Raw genomic sequence first — 20278 nt, forward strand, 5'->3', positions numbered from 1 at the left:
AGGACAGCGGGGGGGTAGGGGGTAAGGGTAGATGGAGGGGTGGGAACCAGGTGGAGGGGAGCTATGGGGGGAGGGGGGGAACAGCTGTAATAATCTGAACAATAAAGATTTAATTTTAAAAAAATCAATATTGAAGTCCTGGCCTGGTAGCTCAGTTGGTTAGAGCTTCATCCGATACACCAAGCTTGCGGGCTCGATCTCCAGTCAGGGCACATACAAAGATCCAATGAATGTATCATAAGTGCAAAAACCAATCAATGTTTCTCTCTCTAATCATAAATAAAAAATTTTGAATAGATCAATATTGCCAGCAGATAACCCAACCTCCTACACATCTCCAAGGAAAATGAAAAATCAGACAGGAACTCTGATCCCCAAATTATTTAAACCTGCACTTCCCTATAAACCTCCCTAGTATCCTTTTTCTAGTGTTTATGGATTAGCTTCCTCTTTCTCCTCTCAAAGTTCATCTCTATAACCTGTTCCCATGTTCTCTTGTTCTCCCACGCTGGGTATGTCACCCCTCTTTTCTATAACTTCAAACAAGTTCTCTTTAATGTTGTTATCTTAAACCTAAAATAATTCAAGTTTCTCTAAATTGAAGTTATCTTCTTGAACCTGAAATACTTTTCAAGCCTATTTCCCTTCACAGCCAAGCTTATATTCAATTCAAGTAGTTTATATATTTTTTTCATATTTTAAAAATATTTTTGTTGATTTCAGAGAGGAAAGGAGAGGGAAAGAAAGATAGAAACATCAGTAATCAAAGAGAATCATTAATCAGCTGCCTTCTGCATCTGCCCACTGGGGATGGAGCCTGAAACCTGCCCTGACCGGGAATCAAACGTGACAACCTCATTCATAAGTCTATGCTAAACCACTAAGCCACAGCCATACTAGACTGTTCAAGTACTTGATATTCACTGACCTCACATTTTCACCTTCCTTACTGGAATCTAAGAAGCACCTGGTTCTCCATTTTTCACTATTGCTAAAACCACTCTGACAATAGTCACCAATAACTACTCCAATGCCAAATAAATGCATTACATATTTTTCAAACTTTATTTTTTGGGGGTGAGACACTACTGACCATATTATTTTGACATTATTCTCTTTTTCTTTTTAAAATCCTCACCTGAGGATATTTTTCCACTGATTTTTAGAGAGAGTGGAATAGAGAGGGAAAGACAGAGAAAAATATCGATGTGAGAGAAACATATTGATTGGTTGTCTCCTGCATGTGCCCTAACCAGGGCCCAGGTCGGGGAGAAGCTGCAATTGAGGTATGTGCTTTGACTGGAATTGAACCCAGGATGCTTTGGTCCACAGGCCAACGCTCTATCCACTGAGTCAAATCGGCTAGGGCTGACATTATTTTAACTTTGTTTCTCCTCTGATTCTCTAGCCAGTTCTCCAAATCCTATTTCAAGTACAGTATTATCATTATTCACATTCTACATATTTTTCCTGGAAGTTTAATCTTCTTCCATATTATGACAGATATGTGACACATATATATTATTATACTAGAGCCCCGGTGCATGAATTCATGCATGGGTGGGATCCAGCTGGCTTGCCCCGATCGGGCTGGTTGGCCAGCTACAGTGGGTGTCATAGTGACCAGTCACAAGCTTTTTATATATATAGATATTGGCAGAGCACAATATCTCTAACTCAAGATATGTTTATGATTTGAAAGTTCAGACCATAAACTTAACTTCCTACTGGACATTCCACCTTGATACACACAGTTATTTAAGATTCAATATATCCAAAACCTAACTCATCTAACCCCTTTCTTAAACCCTCATCTAATATTCTCCAACTCAGTGAGTGGCACCACTATGCACCTAATAATCCAAGCTAGAAATCATCCTAAATATTACTCAAATGTGTCCCATCATTTTTATGGAAACTGCTATTGCCTTTGTTCAGGAATTCATCACTTTACCTCTTCTACTATAAGTCTTAACTAGTTCCTTCCACCCTGAAATCTATTTTCCACACAACTGAGAAAGTGGTCTTTCTAATTACAATCTGATTTAATCACTCTAAAACATAAATATAATCAAGATGTTCCCTTTTCCAATGGTTCTTTGAGTACAAGTTTCTTGGCAGGGCAACATTATTTTGTATTGCTAAGTTTCCCTCACCCTTAAGATCTAGAAGTTCCAATTTACTTGGAGTTGCTTGACTTATGCTATTTGACAGCTCGTTTTTGTTTTTTTAATTCTTTATTAGTTAAGGTATTACAAATGTGTCCTTATCTCCCCCATTAACCCCCGCCCCCCCACTCATGTTCTCATTCCCCTGTTTTCCATGTCCATTGGCTTGCATGAAGATCAACGATGAGAATCATTGATTGGCTGTCTCCTGCACGCCCCCTACTGGGGATTGAGCCTGTAACCCCGGGCATGTGCTCTTGACCGGAATCGAACCTGGGACCCTTCAGTCTGCAGGCTGATGCTCTATGTATTAAGCCAAACGGTCAGGGCTATTTGACAGCTCTTTACAGGCTATGGCCACTGTAAGAGCACCATTCTCAATTCCAAAGCCTGTTCAGAAGTCATATGCATAATAAAGCATCTCGGAAACCCTTCCCTACAGTGTCTCTACCCGCACAAAACCAAACTACTCCCTTCTCTGTACCACTTTTGTAACTAGTTTGTGTTATAAATAGCAAACTCAGTAAATTTTTGCTGAACTTGTTCTTTGGATCTCAAACTGGTATCAATAAAATCTGAATCTGTTCAAATCAGATACAGAGAATTAATAGTCCTGAAGACAAGAGAATAAAGTACAAATACATCAGAACAAATTACTATTATGAAAAATAAATCACGTTTTAATGACAATGGACCAAGATTGTCATCTTTGAATAAAAGAAAAAACGTAGTCATTTTTACATTAAGAAGAATTCATTTTATAATACAAATACAGATTTTAATGTACCCAATACCTTTTTATAGCAAATTTTCTCTAGCAATTCTCAAGATCTATTAAGACACCCACAACAACTAATACATTAAAACACATCTCCAATAAAATATTTAACTTAGAAAAGAAGGAATACTTTTAGGAGAATATATCAGAATTTTGCAAATTTCCTATTTTACCATTAAAGGAAGTGCTCCTAGTTGTAAGTGATGAAGTCGAGGTGGTGCATGGTAATGGGCCAAGTGAGGATGCAATGCTCCAGGTGTGTAAGTAGTTGCAGTCACTCCAGCTTCAATTCCCAGTTCCCTGGCAAAGGATGAGAAGAGTTTAACTTTCAGACATCCTTAATGTCTTTATTATCAACAAAAATGAGGGAGAAAGTAATTTAAATTTTAATGTACATAAGTTGAGAAAAAGATAAGTTAGCCCAAAAGATTTAACTCATAATTTCGAATTCATTGCAGAAATTAAAACTCAAAAATTCAATTTTGTGACCATGAGACCCAAAGCAATTTGGACAGTTTCACATCTTACTAAGGAAAGCAATACAGTTGACGCTTGAACAACATTGGTTGGAACTGCATGAATCCACACCCGTCTTGTTCAAGGGTCAACTGTATACTGAATGGTCCCTAAGGTTCCTTCCAAACTAAAAGTCTGATTCTACTTGAGCATACAAAGCAGAGTTCACTTTTTTTGTTTACATGAATGTTACAGATGTTACAGTGGCTTTTGTTTGTTGGCATCAAAGATAATCAGAAGAGCAAACACTTCTGTAACTTATAAAGCAAGGGTATACAAAATTTCACAAATAGTAATATCGGTAAAGGCTAAATATACTCTCATTTTATATTTTGCCTCAAAAGTCAACTGTGGGTCAAAATCTCAACAACTGCCTACAAACAACTGTTTCAGAAAGAAAATTAAAGTAAATCTGCTTTCATTTCTCTAGGAGAAGACCAGAAACCCAGGAGGCTGGATTTCCCTTGTCAACAGCAGGGGTTAAGGGTGATAAAGCAAATTTGAGCACAAAGGTAGATAAAAAAGTTGTGAAAAGTAGGATTCACTTATGGAGTTAACTTTGATGATAGAAACCCCTGAAAAACAACCACCAAAAAAGCTCTACTCTTGTTTAACATGGTTCCCTGATCCAGAACTCAAGCTCCTACTCTTTCATCTCCAGGTCTCTTTAACTCACCCATAGCCAGTGCCTCAAAGCTAAGCTGCAATTCAGTTTCTCCACATCATCCTTTTGTATGGCATTCCACTACAAAGCATCTCTTCCAGCAGTTTTACCACAAGATGCTGAGCAGAACTTTAAAATAAACAAGATACTGACCAGGCGGATCTCTCTGGAGCCTGTCGAGGATGTGAGGACATTGTCTGAGGCACATGAATATGATGCCCATGACCATAGTTTGGGTGCATCCTATGTGGATGGGGTGGGGGGCGTTCATGTGCCCGCCTGGAAACACAGAACATAAAAAGACCACTGGAAATAATCGAATAATTGGTTATTTCTTAATGTAGAAAACAATCTGGTATTAATAGTACAAACATCTATAGATTAGTCATAAAATTAACTATAACAATAAATTATAGAAATATAACACAAAATTAATGATTCATAATATATCAAGAAACCCTAGCCCACAAAATTCTTACTGCCCATTTATTATAATGCCTCCAATTCAAATATCATCCAAAGAAAAGGGCAATTTTAACATTATCTGGTATACCTTCTTCACAGTAGATATTTTAAATAGAATAGTAGGAATGGAATAAAAATATAATTTTAAATATTAAATACCCCAGCAAATGCTGCAGGCACAAAGAGGTTATTTTATGTAAACATATAGGGCAAGAAAATGGAAGCTATTTGTTTGCTTCACTTTTATGTTATAACAACATTCATCTATTTTAATGGATAAAACTTTTAAGAGAAAAACATTTTGACCTTGTTCATTTTTTTAAAAAACAGATGCCAAGTACATGTTAGCATCATTTGAATTAACATCTGAGAAAGTGTTACTACTCCATTCACACTCTTTATTCTTCATCCCAACTTATTATATCTTCTCTTTCTAGCCTTAAGTCAGTCGAATGCACAATTGTAAATGGCCATAAAGTTCTAAGTACTTATTTAAAAAAAGTTCCAGGTAGTAATTTTTATTCTAATTCTTACTTTTCTATTAGTTTCTAACATAATTATAGATTTTGAATCTCTAATTATTACAAAAAGTAATTTTCTAAATACTAAATGATCTGAATGTTAAATTGGCAACTTTCTATATAAAAGGTTACTATATTTGAATGGCAATAGCAGCCAGAGATTCTGGATATAACCTTAAATTATGTAACTAAAGCAAAAAGTTACACAAGTGCTAAGTCATTAGTTAGATCAACAGTTTTGCAAACACATTCTGTAAGGGCCAAGTAGTTCATATCGTTGGCTCTTAGGCCACCTGGTCTCTGTCTCAACTACTCAACCTAGTCTTTGCAGTGTGAAAAAAGCCATTGACAATACATAAATGAACAGGTATAGATGTTTTCCTATAAAACTTTATTCACAAAAACAGGTAGGCAGAATTAGACCAACAGAGTTTACTGCGCTGAATTAGAAAATTAGATCCTGAATTTTCAAAAGAAAACAAAAAGTTCAATTATAGTTTTTGCATGTTTGTGGAGTACAATATTTTGATATTTAAATTTGTAAATAAAAACTAAAGAAGACTATTTTTTCAATACCAGTTGATAATGCTAATACTGTTCTTCCCTCTGGTTGATAATATATAAGTCAAATTATGTCTATAATAACATTATATCTTTTTCCTCTGAACCATCCATTCTAACATTTATCTTTACTATGGGATACTGAGGAAACAGGCAAAGAAGGGATTGGTTTGCACAAGTAAATGACCCTGGATATTATCCTGAAAATGGTTTGATTTCATTAGATGACCTGATATAAAATTGTTTTGTCAACCTCTACAACTCAGGATAAGAAGAAGATTCTAGTTAGTAAAGAATTAATTTTCTTTTAAACTGAGGATTTAATACAGTTCTATCACTTCTACAGGTTTTTATAGTTTTAAAGACCAGTGGAGACAGAAGGGAATGGAGTAAAGTGTGATTATCTTTTTAAAAGTATAAAACCTACGTTGGATGCTGCATCATCCTCCTCCTTTGAACTTCCATCCTCTGCATTACTTCATGAGGATGCAGTCTCTGTGCTGGAGGTGCAGTGGCTGGAATATGGTGAGAAATCGGCTGGTGTGAGGGAGGAAGATGTTGAGGGATTGGTGCAGCTGCACTGGCTAAGTGAGTTGGGGGTGGCGGTGCCACTGGGTGAGATGTTGTATGAGCAGACATCTGAGAATGGAAAGCATGTACAGGATGAGGAATAACGTAATCCACTTGAGGTGGAGGCTGTGTCTGAGGAGGAGGGTTTCCATGAGAGTGGGGGCAGGCAGAGGCTTGATGATGAAGTGGTCTTGTTAAAGAAGCATCTGTAAAGAAACACACAGGCACCATGCAGTTGAGCACATACTGCTATTACCTATCCCTAATGGATTTTACAAACATATTAGCACATACTTAACTTTTTTTTTATTTCTTAAAGTATTACAAAGAGTATTACACATGACTCCTTCCCCGCCACACCCCTTGACATTCCCCCGCTAGCACATACTTAATTTTAATGAATACTTTATCAAGTCTGTTCAATTTCGCTCTGCATCCTTTCTTGAAATAATCTTAGATATATTCTCATGTCAATACATATATCTTCACTTCATTCACAGTCTCACAGCATTCTATTATGGGAATATACCAAGATTTATTGAAGAAATTGCCACTGATAAAAATTAAAAGCTAGCTAAAATTAAAGTCCGAGTAAACCATGGACTTTAGTTAATAATAATGTATAAAAAATAATGTATCAATATTGTTTAATTAATTTTAACAAATGTACTATAATAATGTATGATATTAGTAATAAGGGAAACTACACGTGGGGCATATACAAACTCTCTGAGCTACTGTCTCAATTTTTCTGTGAATCTAAAACTGTTCTAAAAAATAAAGTCTAATATTTCTTTAAAAATTGAAAGCAACCCAAATGCTATAATACACATCTGTGTATGGTCCTCCTATGTTGCTCCCTCATATGTGCATGTACGTAAGAGTATGTGTGTGCACGCGTGCACAGAGACGTTATTCATGGACAATTATTGTAGCATATATTCCTATAAATATTTCTGAGTCTAAGAGAATAATCTAGATGCCAGTTGACAAAATACCCTTTCCAAAAGGTTACAGAAATTAATATTTCCACTAACAGTACATGAGTGGGTCTGATTATCCCTACACTATCAATAAATTTTTAAGATGCCAATCTGAGAAAAATCTTCTATTTATTAACCACTTATATTTCTTCCTAGAAATATCTATTCATATTCTTAGCCTCCTGTTCACCTTTTCTTGTTAATCTGTAAATATTCTTTGTATACATGGAAACTTTCTCATAATAAGGTATAAACATTTTTCTGAATTTTATTTTGCCAATTATATTTTGCCATTTACAATTTTTTTTTGCTTCTGTGAAGCCAAATGTATGTTATATATTTCTAAATACATAAATCTTCTTTGCTTTAGGATTTACTGGTTATAGAGCACTAGAGAAAGGCAAGACGGCAAAGACATTCTTTAATTGCTGCTCTTCTCTTTCCCCGCCCCATGCCATTTTTCCTGTGTTACATTAACTCTTTGAGTGCTAACCAATATCCTAGGAACTATGCTAAAATTGCCAAGGCATTTTTGCTGATTTTACAGCAGTTTAGGAAAAAAATTATGAATCGCAAGTAAATGAAGTTACATATTCAATATCTTCCACAAAATCGTCATCTTCACAGCAAGAATTGACATATTTAGCAATATCATCATCACTAATAAAAGCAGACTTAGAATTGGACACTGCAGGAGGAGCGCAATGGCACGCTCCCAGCACTTTTGGCCAAAGACAGAAAGAGCGCAATCGCGCGCTCCCCGGCACTCTAGGGGTTAAGAAAATGAAAGACAGATTTGCCAGGAACATGCCATGGAAATCAGCCCTTCATACAGATAATTTCCCCCATATCTTTACTCTGAATCTTTGTGTTTCAAAGTGACTGGTGAAAGGTCCCTCTGAAGACTGTATTCTAAGAGAGATATACAGCTGTTTGAAGTCTAAAAGTATGCTGGTCTCCTCCATGAATTTGAGTTTGAATGTGGAAGATTTTCTCAGTAGTCTGGTATGAAGCTATGGCCATTCTCTAGTTTCATTCCAGAAGAAATTCTTTCAATTCTTCATTCTTTTGATTCAGTCAGCAAGTAACCATGAACATTCATTCAGCTATATTTTCAAATGAAACCTTGCTAGCATGTATTTAAAAGAAACATTCAGTAGCTCAACAGGGTTGTAAGACAAATTTTTAAGCTGATATTTTTTTAAAAGTTATATTTTCAAATTAATGCTTCAGGAAGTCACCAAACTCAGTACTTCTTGATCATAAAAAAAAGTCACTGTTTTATCATTAACTATCTTTTCTCAATTTTAGAACATTTTTCTAGTTTCATCTCAAAGTTTTCTATTTCTATAATCATTATGCAAAAAATAATATTCACAAATATTACAAAATTTTGAAGTTTTGCTTCAGAATGAATTTAAGTTAAACTCTTCAACAATCATTTTATTTTTCAGCTTTATTGAGGTATAATCCTATACAATAAAAGCCTAATATGCTAAGTGTCTGGTCGAACAGTCGGCTGTTCAACCAATCAAAGCGTAATATGCTAATGATATGCTAAGGCCACTCACTGCTCGCTATGACGGGCACTGACCACCAGGGGGCAGACGCTCCAACTGGTAGGTTAGCTTGCTGCTGGGGTCCAGCTGATCGGAACTGAGTGAGATGGAACAGACACGCGCTGGAACCCTCCCTACAGTCCCTCCCCACCTGGCCAACCTCCCACGTCTCTCCCTGGCCCCGATCATGCACCGTTTGGATCCTTTGGCCTGGCCTGTGCCCTCCAGCAATCCGACCCCTCAGGGGACGTCAGAGAGCTGGTTTTGGCCCAATCCTGCAGGCCAGGCTGAGGGACCCAAAGGTGCAAAAATTCGGCACCAGGCCTCTAGTTAACAAATACAACTGTATATATTTAAGGTGTACAATATGATTTGGCATACATATACTTTATGAAATAATTATAACAATAAGGTTAATTAACACATCCAATCAGGTCACATAGATACCATCTTTTTCTGTGTGGTGAGAATATAAGCCATCATTATAATCATTATATATCTAAACAAAACAGATTGCTAACCATTGTGGAAAAATACCATTCTGCATTCCCACAGATTATTTCTCTTCCTTCCCTATTTTATGTGTTCTTGCGAGTTAAAAAAAAAAAAAGAAGAAAGTTACTGATATTCAACTTCCTAAAAGTTCAATATGTCACTTTGACCCAGCAATCTCACTCTTAGGAAGTTATCCTACAGATAGATTAAAGAACTACAAACAATCGCCCTGACTGGTTTGGCTCAGTGGATAGAGCGTTGGCCTGCGGACTGAAGGGTCCCGGGTTCGATTCCAGTCAAGGGCATGTACCTTGGTAGGGGGTGTGCAGGAGGCAGCTGATCGATGCTTCTCTCTCATCGATGTTTCTAACTCTCTGTCCCTCTCCCTTCCTCTCTGTAAAAAAATCAATAAAATATATTTTTAAAAAACTACAATCAATTTAAATGTCCATCAACAGAGGAACTGGTAATGGAATATTATAAAGGTATTAAAAACAATGAACTAGATTTTTATGTGCTAAAAAATTTCCACTTATGGAAAAAATCAAGGCATTGTTAAATTTAAAAAACATCAGGAATCCAAAAGCAAGAGGCAAATAATGTTTAATATGATTCCATTTTTTAAATATATACATTTGTATGTTCAAATAAAATTTCTAAAAGGTTTTATAAACAGTTGTTACCTCTATGGTGTTAAGATTAGTAGGATATGGGGAGAAGGGCTTTTAACTTCTCATTTTATATCATTCTGCAGCTTGAACTTCTTAGGATGTACACGTTATTTTTATAATAAATCAAGTTGGTCTAAAACATTTATTTCTTCATTAGGACATTAAAAAGGATGAATTCACTATCACTATAAGTTGCCTCACTATATTATTTAAAGGAGATGGGCAGAAAACCACACATTTTGAGTATTTAATAAAAGATGATCAGTTGAAGATGAGTATCAACAAATATTACAAATCAGCCTGTATAATTTCATACCAGTGTTCATATACAGAATCTGTCCATTTGTCAATGCTTTGCAAAAACTGTTTCAAAACCTGTTTTCTAGCTTACATTTTAAGTGTTAAGTTGCATTATAGTAAAAATAAATCATGTCACCAGGTTTCACTGCACAAATTCTGGTTTGACTCGTTATATGTAGAACACAAACTTAAAAAAATTAGAGGAGAGAAAGAAGAAATCTAATGAGATATATAACTGAAAATGATCCTTTCCATGTAATCAGAACAAAAGCCTGGTTTATTCCTTGCATGAATTTTCAGTTCTTAAATCAAAGTACTTATTAAATTTCCACAATTATTAGCCTATGATTTAATGAAGTAGTAAATACATGTTACATAGCTTTAGGTTATTTCTTATTTCTGATATCTCATAGATTTCAATTTCTTTAAAAAAGTCATGTCTGATTCTATTTTAATTGCCTGCATTACTGAATATGGAAACCTTTTGTAATTGGTAAAGCTTTTGTCAAGGAATTCTAATGCCTCAGTTAAGTTTCAGAATTCTTTTTTTTAAGATATATTTTATTGATTTTTTACAGAGAGGAAGGGAGAGGGATAGAGAGTCAGAAACATCCATGAGAGAGAAACATTGGATCAGCTACCTCCTGTACACCCCCCACTGTGTACGGGATGTGCCCGTAACCAAAGTACATGCCCTTGACCAGAACCGAACCCGGGACCTTTCAGTCCACAGGCCAATGCTCTATCAACTGAGCCAAACCGGCTAGGGCAAGTTTCAGAATTCTTACTCAAAATTTACTTTCCTGTGTCTAGAAACAACTACTAAACTTCCAAATTTTCCATTAATCTTAAAGGATAAATCTAAGTTCCCTAAAACTTCCTTTTATAGGAATCTAGTATGCCATTAAATGTATTTCAATTTCATAAATATTAAAATGTTAAAATGTAAAATAAAATAAACTTTTTATTTCCCTGACCCTTTTAAACAACATCTGACCTTTAAATTAAGATGACAGAAAGGTAATTTCATACGGGAATGTAAAAGCTTCCTGTATATGGTGCCCCTAAGGTTTCTGCCTGTTAAATTTATACTTACAAGGAGGTGGCATATAATGTCGACATGACGAGAGTGAGGCTTGTACAGGGGGCTGGGGCTGGGGCTGTGCAACCATGCTTGACCCATAACCATCTAGTGATAATGGCTGGCTCGGGACAGCAGCAGCAGCCTGATGGCCAAAGATTGCAGCTCGGGAAGAAGAAACAGGGCAGCAGGGGTCAAATGCAGATGCTCCGTGAAAACCAGCACTTCCATGACTTCTGATAGCATTGCTGCTCAGGTCCACTGGCAAAGCCTGCTACATAAAGAGGAATTGTATTTTATCTTTCTAAAGTTTTTTTAAAACATTGTTTCATGTTATGCTATAAAAGTACTTCTAACGTAATCTAGAAAATAGAATCTTTGAATTATTTGAAAATGATAAAATTTTTAGTGTGAAACCTACTGAACACCAAGAAAATACTGTGTATCTTTGATTGCAAAAATTGTAATTATATACTTAAAATCTATAATCAATTTTTAAAAATCAAGCATAAGACCATGCTACAAGATGAACAAAGTTAATTATTACTTTAAGGTCTATTTCTCTTCCATTATCTAGATCTTAGAAAAAAAGAAAACTTTTCAATCATACTTTCATATTCTCCTTTACCCCAAAATTCTGATTAGTAATTTAGAACTTCTTTGAACAACATGTAATCACATTACTGAAGATATTAAGGTTCTAGGTAAAAATTTGTTCTATTTCTAAACTGTATATAGCAAATATTCAACTGAACCTTAAATAGTGCCAACATTACCCAAGATAACAAAGGGCATAAGATTCCTTTTATTAGAAACATGAATTTGGGGAAGATCCATATACTAAGTTGGAAAATAAACCCAAGAGTCTACTCATCAGTAATTAAGTTCCCTCCTCCCCCCCTCTAAAAGCACTGAAAAATCCTATGTAAAACACTTTACCTTCTAATCTAAAGCAGATTACAAAAATAGAATTGCTTATTTGTATTCTTAATTTAAATACAAAATCTTTTGCTTAGTGTTCACCATAGCTGTAATTTTAAAAATGTGATTAAACAATATACTAGTAAAGATTTGGTGTTATATATGGAATTATATATAGGAACTATTCAACACTGGAAGCTGAGGGCTGGAGATAAAGAAAGCTTGGGTAATATAAGAGGCCAAGGCCATTCAAGGAGGAAGAATAGTGGTCTCTGTGCTTTCAGTGGGCTCCAGGCTCAGGGGACACCAGAAACAAAAGAAACTGTGGATGCTAAAAGGGAAGGAAGAAGCTGTGGGAAGGTGAAAAAGAATAGGTCCTTTCTTCCTCTATGTTATGTGTCTACAACTAATTAATGCCTGGCCTCTTTCTTTTGAGTTGGAAAATATAATGTATGCCCTCAAATTGGGTAAATAAGGTTCAAGAAAAATACTGTAAGGTCATGAGTTTTTATTTATGGTTCAAATCCTTTCCCTATTTTCCTATTTAGGCTAAAATTTGGCAAATGCACTGGAGTATCAACATACTATGAAGGTGAGCAAATTTCCTATCTTCTTTCTCCAGTCACTGATTAAGAACACTCCCAGAGAGTGAGTAAAGTAGGGTGAAGGTCCTCCTGGAAGGAACCGAAGGGAAAGTTACAAGTAAAGAATAAATAGAAAGGGGGAAAAACCAACAAAGGGGAAAACCAATTTTTCACAATTCCAACAGTTCATTCAATTCTATTCTAGAGGGAAGGAAGGAGAATCGAGATTGGTACAAAAATGGCAAATATTACTTTACATAGATTATAAGCATAATACTGAACTACTCTTTCAAAAGAGAAAGAAGCTTCACACAAAGGAATAGTACAGACTATAGAGAGTCAAGTGACTACTGCAACTTCTTTGCTATCAGGCCTAATACTCACCAATCTTTCTCTGCCTATCCACCATCTGGCACTCAATCATAAGACTTACACTATCACAAATCCTCAGATCAGTTTATGTCTCGCATTCTTCACTTTCTATTGTGGCCACATAGGTCCAACTGGAGGTGATCTCATGAGCATGTGCCTAATTAGAGAGTATTCCAAATGTCTATATGAATCTCAATTGTTCACATCTCCAAAACCTCACTCTATTCTCCTTCATATCTGCTGTCACCACTGAATGCCCGATTCTGCTGATTTACCTCAAGTTTTGTATGTAGTCCAAATACATCTACTTAGAGACAGTATAGGTTATATTTATTTTACATTGAACAGAAATGTAAGAGACTTTACCTATAATTGAGTCTGTCAGGTTGAAAGAAAATGTGCCATACACAATTGATCTCTCAAACCAGCTCTAATATTTTATTACTTCAACAACAACATTCTATGAACAAAAGGCCCACCTTTTGGCAGCTCTTGAATGAATGTGGGAGAAGTTGGTAGATTCACTTCTTCACCATTTTCCTACTATAATTATAAACCCCTCTTCAGCCCAAATTTCTAGTAAAAGGAAATTTTGCTTTTAAGTAGGGCATTTCATTCAGTTCACTGAAAAGTTTTCCTTTTGCGTCTTCATTCCCAAGAAGTATACAGGTCTAGATGGTTAGTAGATATTAATACTTAGAACTGTTACCAAAACATCATCTAAAATCTTTTAAATCAAATTTTCCACTAAACATTTTAACATTTCTTCTCGATAACAGCACCTAGTTGTGTTGTGTTTTTTTAAGGGAACACCAATATTTCTTAATTATATTTTAATCTGTCAGATGCAGAAGTGATAACCATCAAAATTTAAAGATGAAACAAGTACTTTAGGAAAGGTCAAGGGATACAAAAAAAACACACACAAAAAAACCCAGTTGCTCTAAAGTTTATTTTTTAAATTGAATTTGTTGGGGTGATATTGGTTAATAAAATTATATAGGTTTCAGGTGTACAATTCTATAACACATCATCTGTATACTATATTTTGTCCAATATCCCAAATGAAGTCTCCTTCCATCACCATTTATCTCCCCTTTACCCTCATCTACCTCCCCGCAACCTCCTTTCCCTCTGATAATCACCATACTGTTGTCTGTGTCTATGAGGTGCTTTTTTTTTTTCCTTAAACCCCTCATCTTTTTCTTTAACTTTTTTCCCCAGTATTTTTTCTAAGATATAGGTCAGCTACCACTTTACTTTGAAATAACATGTTTTGTTTTCTAAAGTATTTACCACCCAAGTTTATATCATAGTAAAAGTTAAAATAGCATATAAACTTGACTTCATTAACTACATGTGACCACCAATACTAATGCAGTATTATTTGACATTCTGAGCATTCACTATGATCAACTAATTTACTGAATTATAATTTTTTGCTGATATTTCAATTCCCTATAAACTAAAAATCTCATCTGCACCTGAGAAACTATGTCACAGGTTTGCATCTGAGAAGGCTGTTTATCTCTAGAGATTCATGGAGATTATAGGGAGCTCCAAAATAGGAAGTAGAGGAGTAAAAACTGGGAGAATTTCTCAATTTCTCATTAAGTAAATTAACAATGCAGTTTCAACACTTTGTTTGAAATACAATCCCAAAGATCAGGTTTACCTGTATTTAACTAAAAAACCAAAACCATTCTAGAATAAAAAATAGTTTCATTTCTGATTTTCTACATCCCTGACCCCCTCTATTAACTGCAATAATTTAGAGCAGGGGTGGTGAACCTCTTTTCTGCCAAGGGCCCTTTGTATATTTATAACATCATTCAAGGGCCATACAGAATTAGGCTGCTATATTTGGTCAAACTCACCCCTAATGCCTTGGCAGGGCCAGACCAAATTATGTCTTGGGCCTCATATGGCCCATGGGCCAGACGTGCCCCACCCCTGATTTGGACCATCAAAAAATCCTGGAGACTTAAGTAAAAGAAAAAATTACAGACCACTAAATTAGGAAACTTTTGCATGGTCAATAGAATAATGACTTATTTAGCATATAAAATGTATTATTAGGTATGTTTTTTTCCTCCTGAAAAAAAACAACACCCAATATTTTTAAATTTTAGAAAAGAAAGAAAAAGTCATAAATTCCACATACCTGGTCATGGTAGCTGGTACCAGAACTACTATTTGCTCCACAAGGTGCTTGTACTTGTGGAGGTCTTTCCACAGGGCATGTAGGATCACTATAGGAGGGAGAAACTGGGACAGCTGGGTGGGGAGTATGATGGTGGTGGTGGTGATGTTGAAAATGGTGGCCATGCTGCTGAAAGCAACTTGTATGTGGATGTCCTAATGCATGGTGATTCTGTGACGACCCTCCACATGGCGAGTGCTGGGGACAGCAGGAAGGTAACCTTGGCATTGCAGGAGGGCCATTTTCCGTTACAGCACTAGATGCAGCTCTCCTCAAGTCATCTTGTAACAGAAAAGAAATGCATAGAAAAATCAAATGATCAAATAGCACTGTGTAATAAGCAGGTTTTATATATAAATAAGTAAATAAAGAATTAAGAAATGTTTAGTAAGTTCTGTAAAAAAGGATATGATAGTGCCAGTTTAACATACATATCATATAAATTCTAAAAGTAGTTATAACATACATATTAACATACAGCCTCTCCTCAAACTATGTATTATGTGGAAACTATATAAAACAGATAAATATGGAGATAAAATTTTTTACTTAGAATGTATAAATTAGAAGAGTGGAAAACCGAGCTGTGTCTTTTCCTCCCACATCACCTATATGACCCCGGAGGCATCTCCTCAGAACCCTTAGGATTCTGGAGTAGCATTGTTCTAGCCTTATTTCTAGAGTAACTGATACCAGGAATATTCTCCTCCCATTTGGCTCACAGTACCTAGCTGATCTCTTCTGGGTCAATGTACCAATTAGGAATCTTCTGGTTTCTAACAAATGGTATAAAAATACAACAAAAACTGGCTGAAACAAGTAAGGGAATTTATGGGCTCACATAAATGAATTTGGGTGGTAGTGCTTTAGGCTCTGGTTGATAGGTCTGACTGCAGCAAACCTCCAATTCTCCTGGGTCTGCCCTCCCATTCATGTCCTACCCTGCCTTCACTGGTTCCCTTCTGGGGGAGGTCTATGATCTAATCCCTGTTCTGTAGTATCTGTGTAGTTTTCTTTCCAAGCTGCTAGTCTGGCCAATTTGGGCAAATTTCCTGTACCCTTTTGTAAAGGTTCTTAAGCTGGACACTAGAATTCAGGAGTCTGTAAACTTGGATAGAAAAAAAAAAATGACTACTTTTTACTAATCTCTTAATTGACTACTGGATTAGTACTACCTTGTTAGCATTAGATGAGAGGTTAAATATTACAAATAATTTGTAACAAAAAACTACGCAAGTGGACAAGGTATTTACTTTTAAAACATAAATTATAGCACTTTAAATTAAAATATAAATTATAGCACTATATCACTTTCATTCATTTGGATTTCAAATTTCTTGAATAACCTGGACAGTTACAACCAGCAATCAGGAACTGATTATGATCAACAGCCTATCTTAGCTATGCTAAATCGAACATTAAGTACCTATTTTTCTACATGCTGTAATATTTGTAGCAATAAATATAGGAGAAGTACTTCCTGCAACATTTTCAGGGTTTTATCTCAGCCCCCATGTCAAAGTGTTGTGCAAGTGAATGTCATTTATTGTGTTACTTCAGGGGGGGAAAAAAAGATTGAAAACCTCTGGGACACTAAATCCATTCAATGGGTGACCTAAATGACTTTCCTGGTACCTTATAATTCTGATACTTTAATTTTACAAATCCAATTATTTGAGGATTTTGTATAACTCAAGAGATGAGTTTGTAACAAGAGCAAATCTATGGATTATAAGAACTGTTACTGGAGTGACAGATATGACACTTACCTTATTCAGAAAGAATGTACACCGTCTATGTCTTCAAATATTTCAAATACAAAACTCAGAGTGAAAGAAAAGGAAGTACAATGACTAGAATATATTTAAGACTGAGTGCATATTTAAGGGGTCAGATCATTAAAAGCATGGCCTCAAAAAGAAGGCTGGCCTTATACTTCTACTTGTTAGGGTACAGTTTTGGCCTCCAATTAAATTGTCTATTTTCCTACAGTTCAAAACATCTTTGTTGCTCAAACAGGTTAGCAACTCAAAGTACAGACAACTGATTCTCCTCTTGTTCAAGAGTTACTATCTAGCCCGAGCTGGGAAGAGTGCCATCCTGATAACGCCAAGTTGCAGATTCAATCCCCAGTCAGGGCACAAACAAGAAACAATCAATGAATGCATAAGTAAATGGAACAACAAATAGATATTTCTCTCTCTCCCTCCCTCCTCCTTCTTCCTTCTCACTAAAATCAAGAAATAAAAATTTAAAGGAGAGTTATTTGCTGGGGTCCAGCCCCAGCAGGTCCAGGGGTCCCCAAAGGTGTGGATGGAGTCGGCGAAGAAGGAATGACACGGAGACAGCGTTCAGTTGATCAGCAGCCTTGCCAGGATCTTTAGCCACAGTCTCCAGCCAAGTTCTGTGTCCATGTTCTCTTGCTAGGTTCTCCAGCCACGTTCTCCAGGTTCTCCAGCCAGGTTCTGTAGCCAGGTTCTGTCCAGGATCTTTCGCCATGTTCTCTCCAGCAAAGTTCTTCTGTCTCTAGGTTCTCTGGGGAAGGGGTTAAGAGGTTTTATTCCCTCCCTAACTTCAGGGGAAAATCCCTACCTGGGGAAACAACCTTTCTCGGAGAGGTGACCTTGGTTAAAACACATAGTGCCAAGAAGGTGAGCAAACATATTAAGAACAGTATGCCATATATGCCAGGTCCCTTGAAACAGCAAGGATGGACCGGCTCGTGGCAGTTATTGACCAAAGAAACCTGCCATAAATTAGAAGGGAAATACAGAAATATATGATCAAGTAAATAAAACATTTTTTATTAAAATTAGCCCAGAGTATCCACCAAAAATGAGACAATCACAAACCTGCACCAGGAAAATTAACTCTACAGACCAGTGACATCAAGCTGGTTAAAGTCCTTTCACTGTAATTCTAGGAGAATTACTGAGATGTACTCAGTAATTCATTCACTGAGTACTTATTCATTCACTTGGCAAGTCTTACACAAAATAATGATATGGTAAAGGACTTACAAAAGGCACTGGAGCCTTGGCCGGTAGCTCAGTGGTTAGAATCTCAGTCTGCACACCAAAGGGTCGCAGGTTCTATTACTGTTCAAGGGTGTGTATACCTGGGTTTCAGGTTTGCTCCCCGCGTCTGGGAGTGTGCAGGAGACAACCAATTGATGTCTCTCTCACATCCATGTTTCTCTCTCTCCCACTCCCTCCCTTCCACTCTCTTGCTGAAAAAGTAATGAAAATAATCCTTGGGCCCTAACCGGTTTGGCTCAGCAGATAGAGCGTCAGCCTGCGGACTCATGGGTCCCAGGTTCGATTCCGATCAAGGGCATGCACCTTGGTTGCGGGCACATCCCCAGTGGGGAGTGTGCAGGAGGCAGCTGATCGATGTTTCTCTCTCATCGATGTTTCTAACTCTATCCCTTTCCCTTCCTCTCTGTAAAAAATCAATAAAATATATATTTTTAAAAATCCTTGGGTGAGAATTAACAAAAAAAGAAGCAAAAAACAGACCTGATCTTTGATCTTCAAGTAGCTCATCATCAAGCATAAAGTCAATTTAAGATATAAATCAATTGGTATTATAACTGAACCACTAAGTTGAATATAGGAGAGAGAAAATGGATTTGTTGTTCCACTTTTTATTTATGCATTCATTGGTTGCTTCTTGTATGTGCCCTAAATGAAGATCAAACTTGCAACTTTGGAGTATCAGGACGATACTCTAAACAACTGAGCTACCTGTCCAGAGCTTTAACCTCCCTCCATTTTTTTTTTTTTTTTTTTTTTTTTCCCCTGAAGGAATCCCATTTTTTTTTTTTTTTTTTTACTTTCCCCTGAAGGAATCAAAGTTTTAAGGAGAATGAGAGAATTTTGGAATAGCCATTGAGAGGAAGAAAAGGTAACTGATTAAGATACATCATACTATGGCAACTTTCTACCAAAAGCCTGAGATTAGATACCATACATCCAATCTGCTTGGTTCTATGCATTTTGTTAGCCCAATTTAGAAACCTGGATAGAGCAAAACTGGCTTAAGTTTTCCAAGGTTGGAACTATGCAATAAAATGCAAAGTTATAACAGGATAAGAGATCTACCAAAGGACTTGGGTGCATGCATATAAACATTACCAATGGACACAAATACTAGGGGGATGAGGACATGTGCTGGGGGCTGAGAGTGGCTGGGGAATGGTCAATGGGGGGAAAAGGAGACATATATAATACTTTAAACAGTACAGAATTTTTTAAAAAATATGCAAAGTAAGGATAAGATGTGAAGAAAATAGGGGACTGATGTTCTATAGAGTCATAGAATAAAATGAAGCCGTAAGAACTGAGTGGGGAGAACCAACATGGTGGCATAGGTAAACACCGTTGATTGCTGCCTCGCACAACCACTTCAAAAATACAACTAAAAGACAGAATGGACATCACCCAGAACCACAGGAAAGCTGGCTGAGTGGAAATTCTTCAACTAGAAGGAAAAAGAACAGCATACCAAGACTCAGAGGAGGCGCAGTGTGGAAAATACAAAGGTACGGTGGTGCGTGCAGAGCGGGCTGGCGGCTGAGGGCGCGGCGGCATAGAAACACCGTTGATTGCTGCCTCGCACAACCACTTCAAAAATACAACTAAAAGACAGAATGGACATCACCCAGAACCACAGGAAAGCTGGCTGAGTGGAAATTCTTCAACTAGAAGGAAAAAGAACAGCATATAAAGACTCAGAGGAGGCGCAGTGTGGAAAATACAAAGGTACGGTGGTGCGTGCAGAGCGGGCTGGCGGCTGAGGGCGCGGTTGTCGTTTTCAATCAGGAGCGAGGCTCAGGCCCTGAGCTCCAGTTCTGGGCGAGGCTCT

The 20278-nt window shown here is 36.7% G+C and overlaps 1 protein-coding gene across 7 annotated transcripts in view; it reads right to left on the reverse strand.

The window, feature by feature from the left end:
- The window catches only part of RNF111 (ring finger protein 111), a 104346-nt gene that overhangs the window by 10021 nt on the left and 74047 nt on the right, over nt 1-20278 (reverse strand). For 2 of the 7 annotated variants that reach the window (XM_006765215.2, XM_006765214.2), the window contains exons 6-10: nt 15374-15693; nt 11348-11606; nt 6101-6449; nt 4280-4432; nt 3120-3246 (exon numbers count right to left, since the gene is read on the reverse strand). In XM_006765215.2, coding sequence (XP_006765278.1) covers nt 3120-3246; nt 4280-4432; nt 6101-6449; nt 11348-11606; nt 15374-15693 — 1208 coding nt within the window. The remainder of the gene's footprint in view (nt 1-3119; nt 3247-4279; nt 4433-6100; nt 6450-11347; nt 11607-15373; nt 15694-20278) is intronic. The other 5 variants (XM_006765216.2, XM_006765217.2, XM_015564955.1 and 2 more) reach the window with 4 other exon arrangements.

The sequence above is a fragment of the Myotis davidii genome, unplaced genomic scaffold (genome assembly GCF_000327345.1).
Source record: "Myotis davidii unplaced genomic scaffold, ASM32734v1 scaffold441, whole genome shotgun sequence".
NCBI classification, from domain to species: domain Eukaryota; kingdom Metazoa; phylum Chordata; class Mammalia; order Chiroptera; family Vespertilionidae; genus Myotis; species Myotis davidii.